This window comes from Mobula hypostoma, chromosome 2 (genome assembly GCF_963921235.1).
Source record: "Mobula hypostoma chromosome 2, sMobHyp1.1, whole genome shotgun sequence".
Lineage (NCBI taxonomy): Eukaryota > Metazoa > Chordata > Chondrichthyes > Myliobatiformes > Myliobatidae > Mobula > Mobula hypostoma.
The window spans coordinates 239,320,693-239,338,091 of NC_086098.1; the positions used below are offsets into that span (position 1 = coordinate 239,320,693).

At 43.4% G+C, this 17,399-nt stretch overlaps 1 protein-coding gene and 1 long non-coding RNA gene across 3 annotated transcripts in view; one reads left to right on the top strand and one right to left on the bottom strand.

Annotated features, from left to right (window-relative positions):
- Nucleotides 1-17,399, top strand: part of LOC134342970 (transcription factor 12-like) — a 177,405-nt gene that overhangs the window by 151,854 nt on the left and 8,152 nt on the right. For both annotated transcript variants that reach the window (XM_063041721.1, XM_063041722.1), the window contains 3 exons: nucleotides 9,568-9,688; nucleotides 12,290-12,458; nucleotides 15,555-15,784. In XM_063041721.1, the coding sequence (XP_062897791.1) occupies nucleotides 9,568-9,688; nucleotides 12,290-12,458; nucleotides 15,555-15,784 (520 nt within the window). The remainder of the gene's footprint in view (nucleotides 1-9,567; nucleotides 9,689-12,289; nucleotides 12,459-15,554; nucleotides 15,785-17,399) is intronic.
- Nucleotides 4,950-15,646, bottom strand: LOC134342972 (uncharacterized). The gene is made up of 3 exons (XR_010017141.1): nucleotides 15,536-15,646; nucleotides 12,639-12,981; nucleotides 4,950-5,042 (listed from the first exon to the last, which is right to left on the bottom strand). It is a non-coding gene; the product is annotated as an uncharacterized LOC134342972 (long non-coding RNA).

Consider the following 17,399-nt stretch of genomic DNA (forward strand, 5'->3'; position numbering starts at 1 on the left):
TGCATGTGCAAATGACAAGGCTTCACATTCAGGAAAATCGCAATACCATAAGACAACATAGGAGTAGAATTAGACCTCTCAGCCCATCGAGTCTGCCCTGCCATTCTATTATGGCTGATTTATTATCCCTCTCAACCCTATTCTCCTGATTTCTCCGAACCTATCAACCTCCACTTTAAAAATACCCAAATCACTTGGCTTGCACAGCTGTGTGTGACAATGAATTCCGCAGATCCTGACCTTGGGTTTGTCTATGGAGTTTGCATGTTTTCCTTGTAACTACATGAGTTTCCTCCGGATTATCTGGTTTCCTCCCACATTCCAATGATGTACGGGATGATAAATTAATTGCCAGTTGTAAAGTCCCCCAAGCGTCTTGGTGAGTGGAAGAATCTTCTGGTTGAGATGGCACAGAGCTGTGGTGTCCATCAGGTCATGGCTCAGACTTACAGTTGAAGTCAGAAGTTTACATACACCTTAGCCAAATACATTTAAACTTAGTTTTTCAAAATTCCTGACATTTAATCCTAGAAAACATTCCCTGTCTTAGCTAAGCTAAGATCACTACTTTATTTTAAGAATGTGAAATGTCAGAATAATCAGAATAATAATAGAGAGAATAGACAATAGACAATAGGTGCAGGAGTAGGCCATTCGGCCCTTCGAGCCAGCATCACCATTCACTGTGATCATGGCTGATCATCCACAATCAGCACCCTGTTCCTGCCTTCTCCCCATATCCCTTGACTCCGCTATCTTTAAGAGCTCTATCTGACTCATTTTTGAAAGAATCCAGAGAATTGGCCTCCACTGCCTTCTTAGGCAGAGCATTCCACAGATCCACAACCCTCTGTGTGATTTCCTCAACTCCGTTCTAAATGGTCTACCCCTTATTCTTAAACTGTGGCCTCCGGTTCTGGACTACCCCAACATCAGGAACATGTTTCCTGCCTCTAGCGTGTCCAATCCCTTAATAATCTTATATGTTTCAATCAGATCCCCTCTCATCCTTCTAAATTCCAGTGTATACAAGCGCAGTCGCTCCAATCTTTCAACATATAACATTCCCACCATCCCTGGAATTAGAGACCAAAACTGCACGCAATACTCCAGGTGGGGTCTCACCAGGGCCTTGTACAACTGCAGAAGGACCTCTTTGCTCCTATACTCAACTCCCCTTGTTATGAAGGCCAACATGCCATTAGCTTTCTTAACTGCCTGCTGTACCTGTATGCTTACTTTCAGTGACTGATGAACAAGGACACCCAGATCTCGTTGTACTTCCCCTTTTTCTAACTTGACACCATTCAGATAGTAACCTGCCTTCCTGTTCTTGCCACCAAAGTGGATAACCTCACATTTATCCACATTAAACTGCATCTGCCGTGCATCTCACATAAAAGTTGCTGGTGAACGCAGCAGGCCAGGCAGCATCTCTAGGAAGAGGTGCAGTCAATGTTTCAGGCCGAGACCCTTCGTCAGGGCTAACTGAAGGAAGAGTGAGTAAGGGATTTGAAAGTTGGAGAGGGAGGGGGAGATCCAAAATGATAGGAGAAGACAGGAGGGGGAGGGATGGAGCCAAGAGCTGGACAGGTGATAAGCAAAAGGGATACGAGAGGATCATGGGACAGGAGGTCCGGGAAGAAAGACAAGGAGGGTGGGGGGACCCAGAGGATGGGCAAGGGGTATATTCAGAGGGACAGAGGGAGAAAAAGGAGAGTGAGAGAAAGAATGTGTGTATAAAAATAAGTAACAGATGGGGTACGAGGGGGAGGTGGGGCATTAACGGAAGTTAGAGAAGTCGATGTTCATGCCATCAGGTTGGAGGCTACCCAGACGGAATATAAGGTGTTGTTCCTCCAACCTGAGTGTGGCTTCATCTTTACAGTAGAGGAGGCCGTGGATAGACATGTCAGAATGGGAATGGGATGTGGAATTAAAATGTGTGGCCACTGGGAGATCCTGCTTTCTCTGGCGGACAGAGCGTAGGTGTTCAGCAAAGTGGTCTCCCAGTCTGCGTTGGGTCTCGCCAATATATAAAAGGCCACATTGGGAGCACTGGACGCAGTATATCACCCCAGCCGACTCACAGGTGAAGTGTTGCCTCACCTGGAAGGACTGTCTGGGGCCCTGAATGGTGGTAAGGGAGGAAGTGTAAGGGCATGTGTAGCACTTGTTCCGCTTACACGGATAAGTGCCAGGAGGGAGATCAGTGGGGAGGGATGGGGGGTACGAATGGACAAGGGAGTCGCGTAGGGAGCGATCCCTGCGGAATGCAGAGAGAGGGGGGGAGGGAAAGATGTGCTTAGTGATGGGATCCCATTGGAGGTGGTGGAGGTTACGGAGAATAATATGTTGGACCCGGAGGCTGGTGGGGTGGTAGGTGAGGACCAGGGGAACCCTAATCCTAATGGGGTGCCGGGAGGATGGAGTGAGAGCAGATGTACGTGAAATGGGGGAGATGCGTTTAAGAGCAGAGTTGATAGTGAAGGAAGGGAAGCCCCTTTCTTTAAAAAAGGAAGACATCTCCCTCATCCTAGAATGAAAAGCCTCATCCTGAGAGATTAACTTTATTTGTCACATGAACATCGAAACATCCAGTGAAATGTGTCTTTCGTGTCAACGAACAGCGTAGTCCGAGAATGTGCTGGGAGCAGCCCACAAGAGTTGCCATGCCCACATGCCCACAACTTTTTAATCCTGACTCATATGTCTTTGGAATGTGGGAGGAAACCCACACAGTCACGGGGAGAATGTACAAACTCCTTTCAGACAGCGGCAAGGAATTGAGCTCTGATCGCTGGTGCTCTGAAGAGTTGTACTAATCGTGCCGCCCAAGAAGAGACTTTTATTTTGAAAAGGACCTTTGTGTGGAATGCTAATCGTGGCTGGTTGATGGATCTACCCTTCCCCCAACTCCCCCCCACCTTCCAGGTCTCTCACTCCTCCTTCCCCACCCTATTAATACCAGCCCACTCCATTTCTCTGCCCACCCAAGCTCAGAGGCAGCAGCTGTATGTTAATGCACAGTAACAATGAACAGAAACCTGATCTGACCAGGCCAGGCTTGGTAAGAGTGACACAGAGGCTTCAGCTGACTGTTTGCACACCTGCTGTCTGGCTTTTCCTATTGCTGCCCAGGGAGAGAAAAAAAGTTTTGTTTTTATAACCAAAGACAAATTATCCCAACCTTCCTTTAAAACAAAGATGCATTTTGTGAACTGCCATAGGTGGGGTGGGGGGTGGGAAATTTAACTGCGATTTCATCTCCCAGTCTTTTCAAAATGCCGCTCAGTGGCTGAGAGTTTTACTGGAGGGGGAGTGTGGGAAATCAAAGTTAGGGCCTAAAGGTATAAAATAAAGACAAATGATTAGCTGTATTTGTCACATGTACAGCAAAGCATATAGAGAAATGCATCATTTATGTCAAATTAAATCAGCGAGGATGTGCTGGGGGACAACCTTCAAGTGTCACCATGTTCCTGGCGCCAACATAGCATGCCCACAACTCACTAACTCTTACCCGTACATCTTTAGAATGTGGGGGGAAACCAGAGCACCCAGAGGAAACCCACATAGTCGTGAAGAGAATGTACAAACTCCTACAAACTGTGATGGGAATTGAACCCCGATCAGTGATTGATGGCAGTGTGAAGCAATGGCGCTAACCACTACGCCGTCACGGTAATGGTAATTCAGCGTCATCTGTGCACTGTGGCTCTTTGGTTCACGCTCCAAGTACAGATGTGTGATTCATTGAGGGCGCCAGAAGGGTTGAACCCCTCATCAAAGACTCAGTCCAAGCTGATTTTTCTTCTTCTTCTTCATCTTAGCCCTTCATCCCTACAGGGGCATAGGCCACTGATAGCAGCTTGCCAGAGTCCTCGGTCCTGAGCCAGTCTTTCAAATTTTCCCATCGTCCTCTCCCAGGGATGAGTTCTTTGGAGCTTCTGTTGGCATTACTATAGCTCTGGGTTTTGAAGGGATGGGGTTGCTAGACCCATGTCCAATCCTCCTTTCACAGCCAGGCTTAGGACTGTCCATGGCAAAGTTCCGTGTAGGTTTTCCATACATGTTTCAGGAACACTCCAATGCCTGTAAATGTTTTGGGAGGAATTGAGTTTGTGAAATATTTTGCTGAATTACTACTCTCTCCCATCTGATCAGAATCAGGTTTGTTATCACTGACACGTTATGAAATGTGTAGTTTTACGGCAGTAGTACAGTGCAAAATTACTGCAAGTTACAATAATATATTTTAAAAATATATAAATAGTGCAAAATAATGGAGTAGTATTCATAGACTGTTCATGTACTGTTCAGAAATCTGATGGCGGAGAGGAAGAAGCTGTTCCTAAAATGTTAAGTATGCCTCTTCAGGCTCCTGTCTATCCTGCTTGATGAGAACATGCCAGGTCCTGAAGGTGAGGGTCCTTGATGATGGATGCCACCTTCTTGAGGCTTCACCTTTTGAAGATGTCCTCAATAGTGGGGAGGGTTGTGGCCATGATGGAGCTGACTGAGATTGTTTGGTGGTGCGGCTCATTGTGCTGGAAGGGCCTGTTCCATGCTGTATCTTTACATAAATAAATATAATCAGTCGCAAGTCTAATCGTTTTTGAAAGTAAATCCTCCCTGATTTTTTGGGTAAATATTAATTTTTTAACCAACTTTACTAAAATCGACGTTACTCATCAGCACACCCCAGTTAATTTGCAGTGCTTCCTCAGTTTTAACTGTGACTGCATTTCAAAAGTAATTTGTCCATCCTGAAATCTAAGTCTTTTAAGTACCTGCTGTACTGTGCTGCATGCTTATAAAAACTGCCGGCCCACAAGATAATTGTGGTTAGCTCCTTGTCCTGTTTATAACATTGAATTATTTCAATGATGAGCAGTGTGCAGTGGGAAAACCATAAATGGGGAGTAAGGTGAGAGGAAGATACGTACATCAGGTGGGGTCTCAGCTCCGTTTTGCTATACAGTGAGACTTGTTGGAAAGTTGTAAGCATATGGTATCAGATCAGATATGGATGGCCCTTTCTGAAAGAAAAAAAATGTTAATTAAAATCAGAAAAAGAATCCTATACTTATTAACCATACACACGAGAGTTTCTGCAGATGCTGGAAATCCAGTGTAATTCAAACACAAAAAGCTGGAGGAAATCAGCACATCAGGCAACATCTATGGAGAGTTGATGCTTAAAGTTCAAAGTAAGTTTATTATCAAATGTTGCCAGTTACAACTCTGAGATTGATTTTCTTGCGGACATTCACAGTAAATAGAAAGATACATCTTTGAATCAATGAAAGACCGTACACAAGTTGGACAAACAACTCGTGCAAAAGACAACAAACTGTGCAAATACAGAAAGTAAAGTAATGATAAATAAATAAACAACAAATACCAAGAACGTGAGATGAAGAGTTCATAGGTTGTGGGAACAGTTCAGTGTTGGAGTGAATGAAGTTATCCGATGAGGGGTTTCAGGCAGACCCTTCACCGGGATCTTGCACAACCCTCAGCAGGTCGAGCAGCAACTGTGAAGGAAAAGGACTCGTGGATTTTCCAGGTTGAAACCCTGGAGCAGGGCTGGTAAGACTGTGGATCGATCAAACTGCAGTGCAAAATCAGTTTGATAATTCAGATGGAAAGAAACTGCTCTGGTGGGAGAATTCAGAACATGAAGGCTTGAAAATTAAGCATAGGTTGTCAAGGGGCGTAGGTTATGAAGCTTCATAGAGCTGGTAGCGGAAATCTGAAGCTCTTCACCACTAGTATCCGGGAATAATCCTCTCATCCATTGGTAGGGAAATCTGATATCCTTACTCTGCAGATATAGTACAAATACGAGGTTTGCAAAATAGTTTTATACTGATTTTCAGCAGCCAGTTTTCATCCTGAAATAAGAGATAATTCATGGCACAAATCTGCAGACGCTGGAAATCCAAGCAACACACACAAAATGCTGGAGAAGCTCAGCAGGCCAGGCAGCCTCGATGGAAAAAAGTAAACAGTTGACTAGAGGCTGCCTGGCCTGCTGAGGTCTTCCAGCATTTTGTGTGTGTTGGTAATTCATGGCAGTTGAGTTGAAAGACTAGAGTAGATGTGCAGAGGAAGTTCCCTATGGCGGGGGAGTATAAGACCATAGAACACAAACTCAGAATTGTGGGGGGGAGGGTGTCCTTTTAGAACGGAGATGACGGTGGATGCTATGACTTTATATGTAGTTATGGCTGAAATTGATTCTTGATTAGTCAGGACATGAAGGGATATGGGGAAAAGGCAGGGGACTGGGGCTGAGGGGGGAAGTGGATCAGCCATGATGAAATGGTAGAGCAGACTTGATGGGCCGAATGGCCTAATCCTCCTCCTATGTCTTATGGTCCTATGGTATTATTATTAGAATATGTTGGTCTAGAACGATGCACAAGTGAATACTTTTTTCAGTGCAAAACAAGTGAAAATTAGGTATATGCAGGGTGTAACATGATTGCAACCATATCCAAATCTTGAAATTTGTGTGCCTCTGATCTATGGCTTTCAAGGGGGCTGCAAGGAAAAAACTTTGAAGCAGAAAGGGGTTAAAGATCAGGATTTCTCTACCAGTCATGGAATTACAAGAAAAAGGTTTATGAGATAGCTGGAAGGACCTGATACCATGCTGAATCTCTAAAGTAAATTAAAGTTAAAGATTTGCACTGTTTTGGGCAAGGAGCTGGGGAAATTGCTCTATTTAGAATGGGCACATATTCAGTGGGCCAAAGGGCTTCCTTTGTACCACAGTTGGTTGATTGTAGAACAGCTTAGGGAGGGTAAGTAGCTATTCTTGTTTGTAGTGACTCCGTTGCTTTCAGCAGCACAGACCCATAGACAACGGGGCTGAAGATCTTTCCTGTGGATTAAAGCCTGCCTTGAGCATTAAAAGTACATTCTGGGCACACTAATATGACCCCAGTATTTACTTTGACTTCTACCCCTCTTCCTTTCCAGTCCTGATGAAAGGTCTCAGCCCAAAACACAGATGCTGTATAACCTGCAGCATTTTCTGTGTCCTGAGTCTACTTTGCCCTGGTGTACAATTCCCAAGTGCTGTTGACAGACTCTGGCACCACCTAGTGTTCTCAACTCAAACTGACAACTGCATTTTAAATCCTTCCACGTTGTCACTTGACTTTGATTGTAGTCAGAATCAGAATTAGAATCTGGTGTCACGAAATTTGTTGTTTTGCTGCAGGAGTCCATTGCAATACATAAGAATTGCCGAGTTAAAATGGGAAACATGTAAAATAAATGAGTAGTGCAAGAGGAGTGGTGAAGTAGTTTTCATTGTCCATTCAGAAATCTGATGGCGGAGGGGAAAAAGCTGTTCCCAAAAACATTGAGAGTGCGTCTTCAGGCTCCTGGACCTCCTCCTTGATGGTAGCAATGAGAAGAGGGCACAAAAAGAGAGAGAATGGGGGTCCTTATTGATGGATACCGCCTTCTTGAGGCACCACCTTTTGAAAATGTCCTCAGGCTGGGGAGGCTAGTGCCCATGATGGAGCTGACTGAGTTTACAACTTCCGGCAGGTTTTTCTGATCCTGTGCGGTAGCCCCCACCCCCATACCAGACGGTGGTGCAGCCAGTCAGACTGCTTTCCACAGTACATCTACAGAACATTGTTGGATATTTGGTGACATACCAAATCACCTCAAGCTCCTAATGAAGTATAGCTGCTGCCTTTGTAATTGCAGCAATATATTGGGCCCAGGATAGATCTTAAGAGATGTTGACACCCTTGAACTTGAGAGAGCTGCTTTCTTGACCTTAGGTTGTCCTAGCACCTTACAGCCAAGAGCTACTTTTTGAAGTGTCTCTGTTGTAATATGGACACAGAACAGCCAATTTGTGTACACCTAGCTCAGACAACCCTGATATCACCTGCTTGTGGTTGTGGGATAAATAATAACCCCACAACAATATTGATAATTTTCCTGCTCTCCCCTTCAACATAACAACCTTCTCATGCCTAAGAAGCCAGGTGGGACTTTGTTTTAATGTCTCAGAGTTTGGCACTACCTCAAACATTGCTCCAGTTAGTCCCACTGCCATTCACATAATTAGACCCTCCTTTGAAACTTTCCCTGTGCTTGGGCTCCCTCAGAATAGCACAATGCTCTTCCAGTGGCATAAGAGCTCTGGACTGGGATTTGAACCCAGAACTTTAGGAATTGTGCTACTCACTGAACTAAAGCTAATGAGAGCCACAGAGCTGTGTTGCACAGAAAACAAACCCTTCAGCCCAACTCCTTCATGCTGACCAAATGCCTAACTGAGCCTGAATTTGGCCCACATCCCTCTAAACCCTTCCTATCCATGTACCTGCCCAAATGTTAATTTTCTTAACTGTATCCATCTCTGTACCACTTTCTCTGGTAGCATGTTCCATTTACCCACTAACCTCTGTGTGGAAAATGTAACTCTGCAGGTTCCTTTTAATCTTATAAACCACATGCGCGAGGTTGTGCGCTCACACACACACACACACACACACACACACACACACACCGACACACACAGGTAAAGGTATCCCCCGCTTTACGAAAGTTTGCTTTACGCCACTTCACTTTTACGAAAGACCTACATTAGTACCTGTTTTTGCTAACTGAAAGAAATCCGGAGGATTTTCGCTTTTACGAAAAGAAGTGAAAAGCCAAAATAGCGTTCAGCGTTTGTTTTGCAGCGAGCCGTTATAGAGCTTTGAACTGCGTGAGATTTTCACTACGATTGACAGAGCTGCAACGATTACAGAAAAGTATGACTTTGATTTTGAAAGGGCTTGTAGGTATAGGGCAGGTTTGCAGGATGCTTTGAGTGCTTACAAAGAACTGTATGATAGAAAAATGCGTGAACCTTCCAGTGTGCTTGCTGTCTTCCCGATTCTGGTAAGTGAAACTACACAGTACATATATTTTTCTACTTTATATAGGCTGTGTATTTATCATATCATATTCCTGCTTTTACTATATGATAGTGTTATTTTAGGTTTTATGTGTTATTTGGTATGATTTGGTAGGTTATTTTTCGGGTCCGGGAACGCTCAAAAATTTTTCCCATATAAATTAATGGTAATTGCTTCTTCACTTTACGGCATTTCGGCTTACGCAAGGTTTCATAGGACCGCTCTACTTTCGGATAGCAGGGGAAACCTGTATTGCCTTCATCTAAACATTAAAAATTAAAGATAATCTTTATTTGTCACATGTACATTGAAATACACAGTGAAATACATCATTTGAGTCAACGACCAACGGAGTTGAGGATGTGCTGGGGGCAGCCTACAGGTGTCACCATGCTTCTGACACCAAAATAACATGCCCACAACTTATTTAGACTGTGCAAGGAAACTGAAGCACACAGAGGAAACTGGCATGGTCACAGAGAGAATGTACAAACTCCTTACAGACAGCGACGGCAACTGAAGCCTAATCTTACTACTGGCGCTGTAGAGCACTGAGCAAACCACAATGCTATCGTGCCACTCAGTATTGGTCCTAACCTTGTCTTTTGCTTATCTTCCACAGGCAACCACTCATCGGGATGACGCAACAAGTGTCCACTCTAGTTTGACAGGTCTGCCCACTGTGGTCTCTGCAGCCTTAGCAGCAGCCGGACTCAACCACCAGGCTCAGGATGTGTGCCGAGGTAAGGTGAAGCGAAAGTGATACCTTTCTAATCAATTCCACTGAGATGTCACTGCCGTATTTATTTATTTTTGTGAATTTATAGATTTTTATGTCTTTGCACCTGTACTGCTGCTGCAAAACAACAATTCTCATGTCATATGTCAGTGATACACGGTAGCATGGCAGTTCGCGTGATGCTATTACAGCTCGGGCCGTTGGAGTTCAGTTCCAGCATCCTTTGTAAGCAAATGTGTATGTTCCTTCTTGTGAGTGCGGGGGTTTTCTCTGGGTGCTCTGGTTTCCTCCCACAGTCTAAAGAAGTACCGGTTAGTAGGTTAATTGGTCCTGTGATTAGGCTCGGGTTATATCAATGGGTTGTTGGGCAGGGCAGCTCGAAGGGTCAGAAGAGCCTCTGCATCTGTAAATAAACAGATTATAGAAAGGTACAGCACAACAACTGGCCATTTGGCCCATCTAGTCCATTCTGAACCATTTAAACTGCCTACTCCCATCGACTACTTGTCAACACTCTCACAACCCTCTGAGTGAAGAAGTTCCCCTTCATGTTCCCCTTAAACTTTTCACCTTTCACCCCGAACCCATGACCTCTGGTTGTAGTCCCACCCAAGTTCAGGGGAAATGCCTGCTTGTGTTTACCCTACCTATACTCCTCATAATTTTGTTTACATCTAGTCAATCTCCTCTCATTGTTCTACATTCCAAGAAATAAAGTCCTAACCTATTCAATCTTTCTTTGTAACTCAGGTCCTTCAGATCCAGCAACATCCTTATAAATTTCCTCTGTACTCTTTTGATATTACTTGCATCTTTCCTGTTCGTAGGTGACCAAGGCTGCACACAGTACTCCGAATTAGCATCACCAACTTCAACATAACATCCCATTTCATGTACTCAATACTCTGATTTATGAAGACCAATGTACCTTAATAAATAAAATTTGGTACATGCTGCAGTATAAGCAGAAAGAGTATAAGGTGTGGAATTCGGGGGTTATGGATGGTTTCTCCAGTTGGTTGTTGAGTTAGAGATTGATGTGAGAGACAGCATTGAGTCAATGGGCCGATCGATCTTCCCTTTTGTTGTAGATGGTATGAAAGAAATCTTTCCTGCATTGTAGTGATTTATACATTCAGTGTCATAGAAGCATCAGATGGGATGAATCATGGCTTTGTTTGTTTTCAAGGAAGGTTAGGCAAGACACAATGTTGATCCTGACTAAGTGAAGCTGAGTGCTTCTCCTTTAAGATCCCTTTTGTTTTGGCTGAACTTTGACTGTCTTTTTTATAGAAGAAGAGTACAGTACAGGAACAGGCCATTCGCCCCACAATGTTGTGCCAAACCAATTAAAAAGCAAATCAAAAGTACCCAAACACCAATCCTTCCTATCTACACCATGTATATATCCCTCCATCTTCCTTATATCAATGTGCCTATGCAAACATCTCTTAAAATCCTCTAATGTATTTGACTCTACCACCATACCAGCCAGCGCATTCCAGGCATCTGGTACTCTCTGAGTAAAAAAACCTACTCCTCACATTCCCCTCAAACCTACTCTCTCTCACCTTCAATGCATGCTCTCTGCTATTAGATATTTTTACCCTGGGAAAAAGATACAAAGACACTCTCTGTCCACTCTATCTATGCCTCTCATAATCTTGTAAATCTGTATCAGCTCTCCCCTCAGCCTCCGGCACTCCAGAGAAAACAACCCAAGTTTATCCAGCCTCTTGTGATAGCATATGTCCTCTAAACCAGGCAGCATCTGGTAAATCTCTTCTGCACCCTCTCCAAAGCCTCAACATCCTTCCTATAGTGGGGTGACCAGAACTGTGTGCAATACTCCAGATGTGGACTAACCAGAGTTTTATAAAGTTGCAACATCACCTCCTGACTTTCGAACTCAATGCCTTGACTAACAAAAGCAAGTATTCCATAAAGCCTTCCTAAACACCTTATCCACCTGTGTAGCCACTTTCAAGGAGCTATGGATTTAGATCCCAGGATTTTCTCTGCTCAGCTAAAGACCTTGCCTTTAACAATGTACTGTCTCCTTACATTTTCCATACTGAGGTGCAACACCTCACATTTATCTGGGTTAAACTCCATCTGCTATTTCTCAGCCCATATCTGCAAATGGTCTATATCATACTGTATTCGTTGCCAGTCCTCTGCACTTTCCACAGCTCCACCAATCTTGGTATCATCCACAAAGTTACTAACCCACCCATCTACGTTTTCATCCAGGTCATTTATACACATCACAAGCAGCAGAGGTCCCAGTGCAGATCCCTGTGAAACACCACTAATTGCAGACTCCAGCTTTAATAAGTCCTTTCAACCACTGTCCTCTCTCTTCTATGCGCAAGCCAGTTCTGAATCCACACAGCCAATTCACCGTGGATCCTATACATCTTAATCTTCTGGATTAGCCTCCCATGGGGAACTTAGTTCTGGGCTCTCTTTTTGTATCACAATATCAAATTTTATATGATCACATTTCTAAGAATGTTTCAGTTGTGTAAGTTGTCAATTAGCTCCATGAAATACGGCAAAAAAATTAAGCTTCTTGACTGATAGTGGTCTTGATATATTTTAGCTGCTTTCACGTCAGGATCGCAGGCACTCTCTTCCACCATCTCCACGGAGACCAAAGGAGATGAGAAGGAGAAGGAGAACAGCTTGAGCTCCCAGCTGGAAGATGACTTGTCTGAGGATGACGATGGCGAGGATCACAGGAAAGACAAATCAGGACGCAGCCGATCAAGGTAAAGAAGGCATGGGGAGATTTAACGTTGACAAAAGCACAAAAGAGGTCATTATCAACTATAGATTTGCTCAGGTTTAATACTTAAACCCCGAGCTGTGCCCAAGTATTTTTCATCATCTAATCATCACCATAAGTATAATAATCGCACATAAATTATTAGTAAATGAGTCATCCTTACCTCAGTAAAATATTTAGCAGGCCAGAAGGTCACAGTTCAATTCTGAATGTTGTGGCATGGTAATGTAGCAGTTAGCACAACTCTTTACAACGTCAGCTATGAATGGATCAGAGTCAAATTCCCACTGCTTTCTGTAAGGAGTTTGTATGTTCTTCCTATGACTGCATGGGTTTCCTCTGGGTGCTCTGGTTTCCTCTCACATTCCAAAGATGTATGGATTAGGGTTATTAAGTTGTGGGCATGCGATGTTGTTGCTGGAAGCATGGCGGAACCTGTGGGCTGCCCCCAGCACGTCCTCAGATATTTTGGTCATTCAAGATTCAAGATTGTTTAATGTCATTTCCTGTACACAAGTGTAAAGGAGAATGAAATAATTGTTACTCCAGATCCAATGCAGCACAAAATAACACAATCAAATAAAGAACATAATAACAATAATAATAATAATAAACACAATAAATATAAATACATTAAATTAACTTATATAGATAGATTGGTTGTATATATAAAGTGATGCCAGGCTGGACATAAAGTAACTGATGGAAATATTGAAGTATTTGTGGAGTAAGTGGATGGAGGTATTGATCAGTCTGACTGCTTGGGGACAGTAACTGATTTTGAGTCTGGTGGTCCTGGTGTGGATGCTACGTAGTCTCCTCCTTGATGGGAGTGAGACAAACAGTCCATGAGCAGGATGGGCGGGATCATTCATGATTTTACTGGTCCTTTTCTGGCACCCTTCTGTATTTATGTATGTCCTTGATGGTGGGTAGGCTAGTGCAGTAATGCATTGGGCAGTTTTGATAACTCATTGGAGAGCCTTCCTGACCACCACAGCACAGTTTCTGTGCAGTGCAGTGATACAGCGTGTTAGGACAAACAATGTATTTCACTGTATATTGAAATATACATGTGACAAATAAAGCCAATCTTTACTTTATTAGATTTGTACCCAATCCAAACTGAACCTTAGAAACAAATAGAGGTCATTAGAGCAGTGAGAATTTGCACTACCCGTAGCATAGCAATGCTGCCCTCATGCCAGATTAAGAGATGATCATTGTGAAGCCCTTCAGGAAGCGAGGCCATGGAGTGACCAAATAAAGATCAATGAGTCCTACCTGTCCCAGTGGTATCTCATGAATGTTTCCCATAACCTTTCCTGTTTCATGATGTCTTTCCAATAGCTACTGGACCACAACTGCACTCGATACTCCAAGTGTGATCTCATCATTGACTTGCACAGTTCCACATTACATCTTTAGGAACTGTTTGCTTTCTATCAAGGTCCATACAAAAGGAAATGCTGAGACTTTATAAGACATTGATCAGAGAACATTTGGAGTTTTGTGGGCCATTTGGGCCCCATATCTAAGAAAAAAGTGCTGGCGTTTGAGGTGGTCTAGGACCACTGGACACAGATAGATTCTTGATTAGTCAAGGTCAAAGGGTTTGGAGAGAAGGCAGGAGAATGTGGTTGAGAGGGATAATAAATCAGCCATGATGGAATGGTGTAACATATTCGATAGGCCAAGTGACCTAATTCTGCTCCTGTGTCTTAAGTTTTTGTATTTAACTGAGTACACCTTTCGCCACAGGTAGATGCAAAGATCTCATAATACATTATCAAAGAAAGGCAATGACATTCTCCTCGGTGTCTTGGAGCCACAAGTTATCTCCTAATCAACATCACTAAAATAGATGGTCACATCGGCTGAATATTAGAGTAGATTCATCTCCTGTATCTTGCTCCTTTTATTGTAAGGAATAACAGTTTATTCTGAATTCTGTTGTTGTTTTTAACTTGTATTCCCTCAATATTGCAATGAATTGATCTGTATAACAGTATGCAAATACCTCAGTACACATGACAATGATAAACCAAGTTAACAGTTTACCACATACAACAAATACTAGCATTAAATATATTTGAAAAAAGGCCCATCATTATCAGACCTGCACAGTCTCTACCCAACCGACAGGAGTCATCTGCTACTCATTTCCAACTCATCACCTGCAGTCTGTTTAAACCCAGCTCTTATCCACAGTACTTGTTCACCCATCGAACCAGCCAGTTGCTCTTAGCCTTCAGTTATCTTGTCATGTTTATTATCTGTTCTCTCTTTTTTTGTGGCTTGTTATTTTGCAGTTTATTAGTAAAATATCGTTCACTGCTAAATTGTCTCTGCTGCTCTGCTTTTGGGTCAAGCCTCCTCTACATTTCCTGACAATTTTTGTTTCTTATGCTGTCCTTCATAGCTCGCTGGAGTAGAGAATGCCAAAGATTCAAACCTTTGAGTGAAGCAATTTCTCAGTATGTGTCCTCCTACTCTGGTTTAAGCTCTTAATGATCCATCCCTCTCAGTCTTAAACCTCTGCAAGATCTTGTTCAGTGTGGCTCAGAATCCACAAACATGGTCAGTGACCAGGTGAATCTTGGAGCTGGAAGAGCATCCATCTCAGCGCCAAGTTCTGGGATGGACTGTGTGCCCGTGGGTGGGGGAGGAGTGGTGTTGATGGGAATGAGCCAGGGTCTTACCTTCCCCCTGAACCAGAGGCTCAGAGGTGTCCGCTGTAACAATCAGCCTCACTAACCCCTGCTCAGACACAACAAAGCATCACAGATCTTTTGGTGCCCTGACCATTGACTTCATAGGCAGTAAGGTGATACACACTCAGTGGTCATTCATGTACACTTGCTCGATAATGCAAATATCTAATCAGCCAATCACGTGGTAGTAACAGCATGCAGACACGCTCAAGAGGTTCAGTTGTTTTGACCAAACATCAGAATGGGGAACCCTCCTCTACACTCCCTGACAATCATACCTGTTGGATTTCTGAGAGGGCAATCTGAAAGGGAAGTTTCTGGAAACAAAATGTTAAAGGTACAGAACCTGTTTGGATTTGTTCCAGCAATCACGAGGACGATGACTTGAATCCAGAGCAGAAGGCTGAGCGAGAGAAGGACCGGCGGATGGCAAACAACGCCCGTGAGCGCCTCCGTGTACGGGACATCAATGAGGCGTTTAAGGAACTGGGTAGGATGTGTCAGCTTCACATGAAGAATGATAAACCACAGACAAAACTTCTGATCCTCCACCAGGCTGTCTCTGTCATTCTGGGGCTGGAGCAACAAGTCAGAGGTTAGTTGGAGAAATATACAACCTGTCACACATTTGGTCACTTGCACAAAACATATAACATTGTGCTCTATTGTTGAGATTTGGTCCCACTGACTTCTGTGCGTATGCACTTTAAGTCACCAAGCTCTCAATGGGATCAATCCGTGTAATAGGGGGTCAGTTAGTTCACTTTAAGAATCAAGTCATGTCAAGTTTATTGTCATATAACTATCATCATGTATAAACTGTCAAATGAGACAAAGTTCTCTGGAACAGGATGTAAAGCACAGTGGTAAACACAACACACAATAACTTAGGAAAGTAAGGATAAAATCTACAGATGAATTATGCATAAATAAATAAAGTGCGTAAATGAAATAATATCAGATACAGAACAGATTAACTGGTGACACTTTGAATGTGATGCAGCAGTGAGTTCAGAAGCCTAATGGCCTGAGGGAAGAACCTGTTTCCCATCCTGACTCTTCTTGTTTTTATGCATCGGAGTCTCCTGCCTGAAGGTAGAAAGTCAAAGAGGATGCTGGACGGATGGATGGGATCCTTGATAATACTAAGGGCCCTGAGTACTGATAAATGTCCCCTATCATCCGTTCAGGCGTCCTCACTGTCCTCTGTAGGGACATCCAGTCCGATGCTCGGTGGCTCCCATACCAAATGGCGATGCAGCTTGTCAGGACACCCTCAATGGTGCTCCTGTAAAATTCAGTTAAAATGTGGGGGTGGGGAAAGGGAAGCCTCGCTTGTTTCAATCTCCTTCGGAAGTGCCTTCTTGTTCAGGGAGGTGATGTTGAGGGACATTAACAAGAATGTAAGAAATGAGTACGGGTGTGAATCATGATTGATCTTAAACACTTTCTCACCCATTCCCCATATCCCTCCATTTCCCCCGTATCTATACCCTCAATCTCGACCTTGAATGAGTTCGGTAAATAAACATCCACAATGTTCAAAGTTCAAAATAAGTTCATTATCAAGTACATATATATGACCATGTACAACCCAGAGATCCATTTTCATGAGGCCATTCACAGTAAATCCAAGAAATATAATAGAGTCAATGAAAGACAACACCCAATAAGACAGACAAGCAACCAGTGTGCAGAAGACAACAAACTCTGCAAATACAGAAGGATAAAAAAAAAATGAGCAATAAATATTGAGAACATGAGATTAAGAATCCTTCAAAGTAAGTCCATTGGTTTTGGGAACAGTTCATTGATGGGCGAGTGACGTTGAGTGAAATTGTCCACACAGGTTCAGGAGCCTGATGGTTGTGGGGTAGTAACTGTTCCTGAGGCTCCTGTACCTTCTACATGATGGCAGCAGTGACAAGAGAGCAGGGTCTGAGTAGGGTGGGTCTTTGAGGATGGAAGCTGCTTTCCTGTGACAGTGCTCCATGTAGATGTGCTCAATGGTGCACGGTCTCTGGAGCAGAGAATTCCAAGGATTCACAAACATTTGAACATAGAACATTACAGAACTGTACAGGCCTTTGGCCAATGACGTTGTACCAATCTTTTAATCTAATCTAAGATCAAACTATCCCTTCCCTCTCACATAGCCCTCCACTTTTCTATCAACCATGTGCCTATCTAAGAGTTTCTTAAATGTCCCA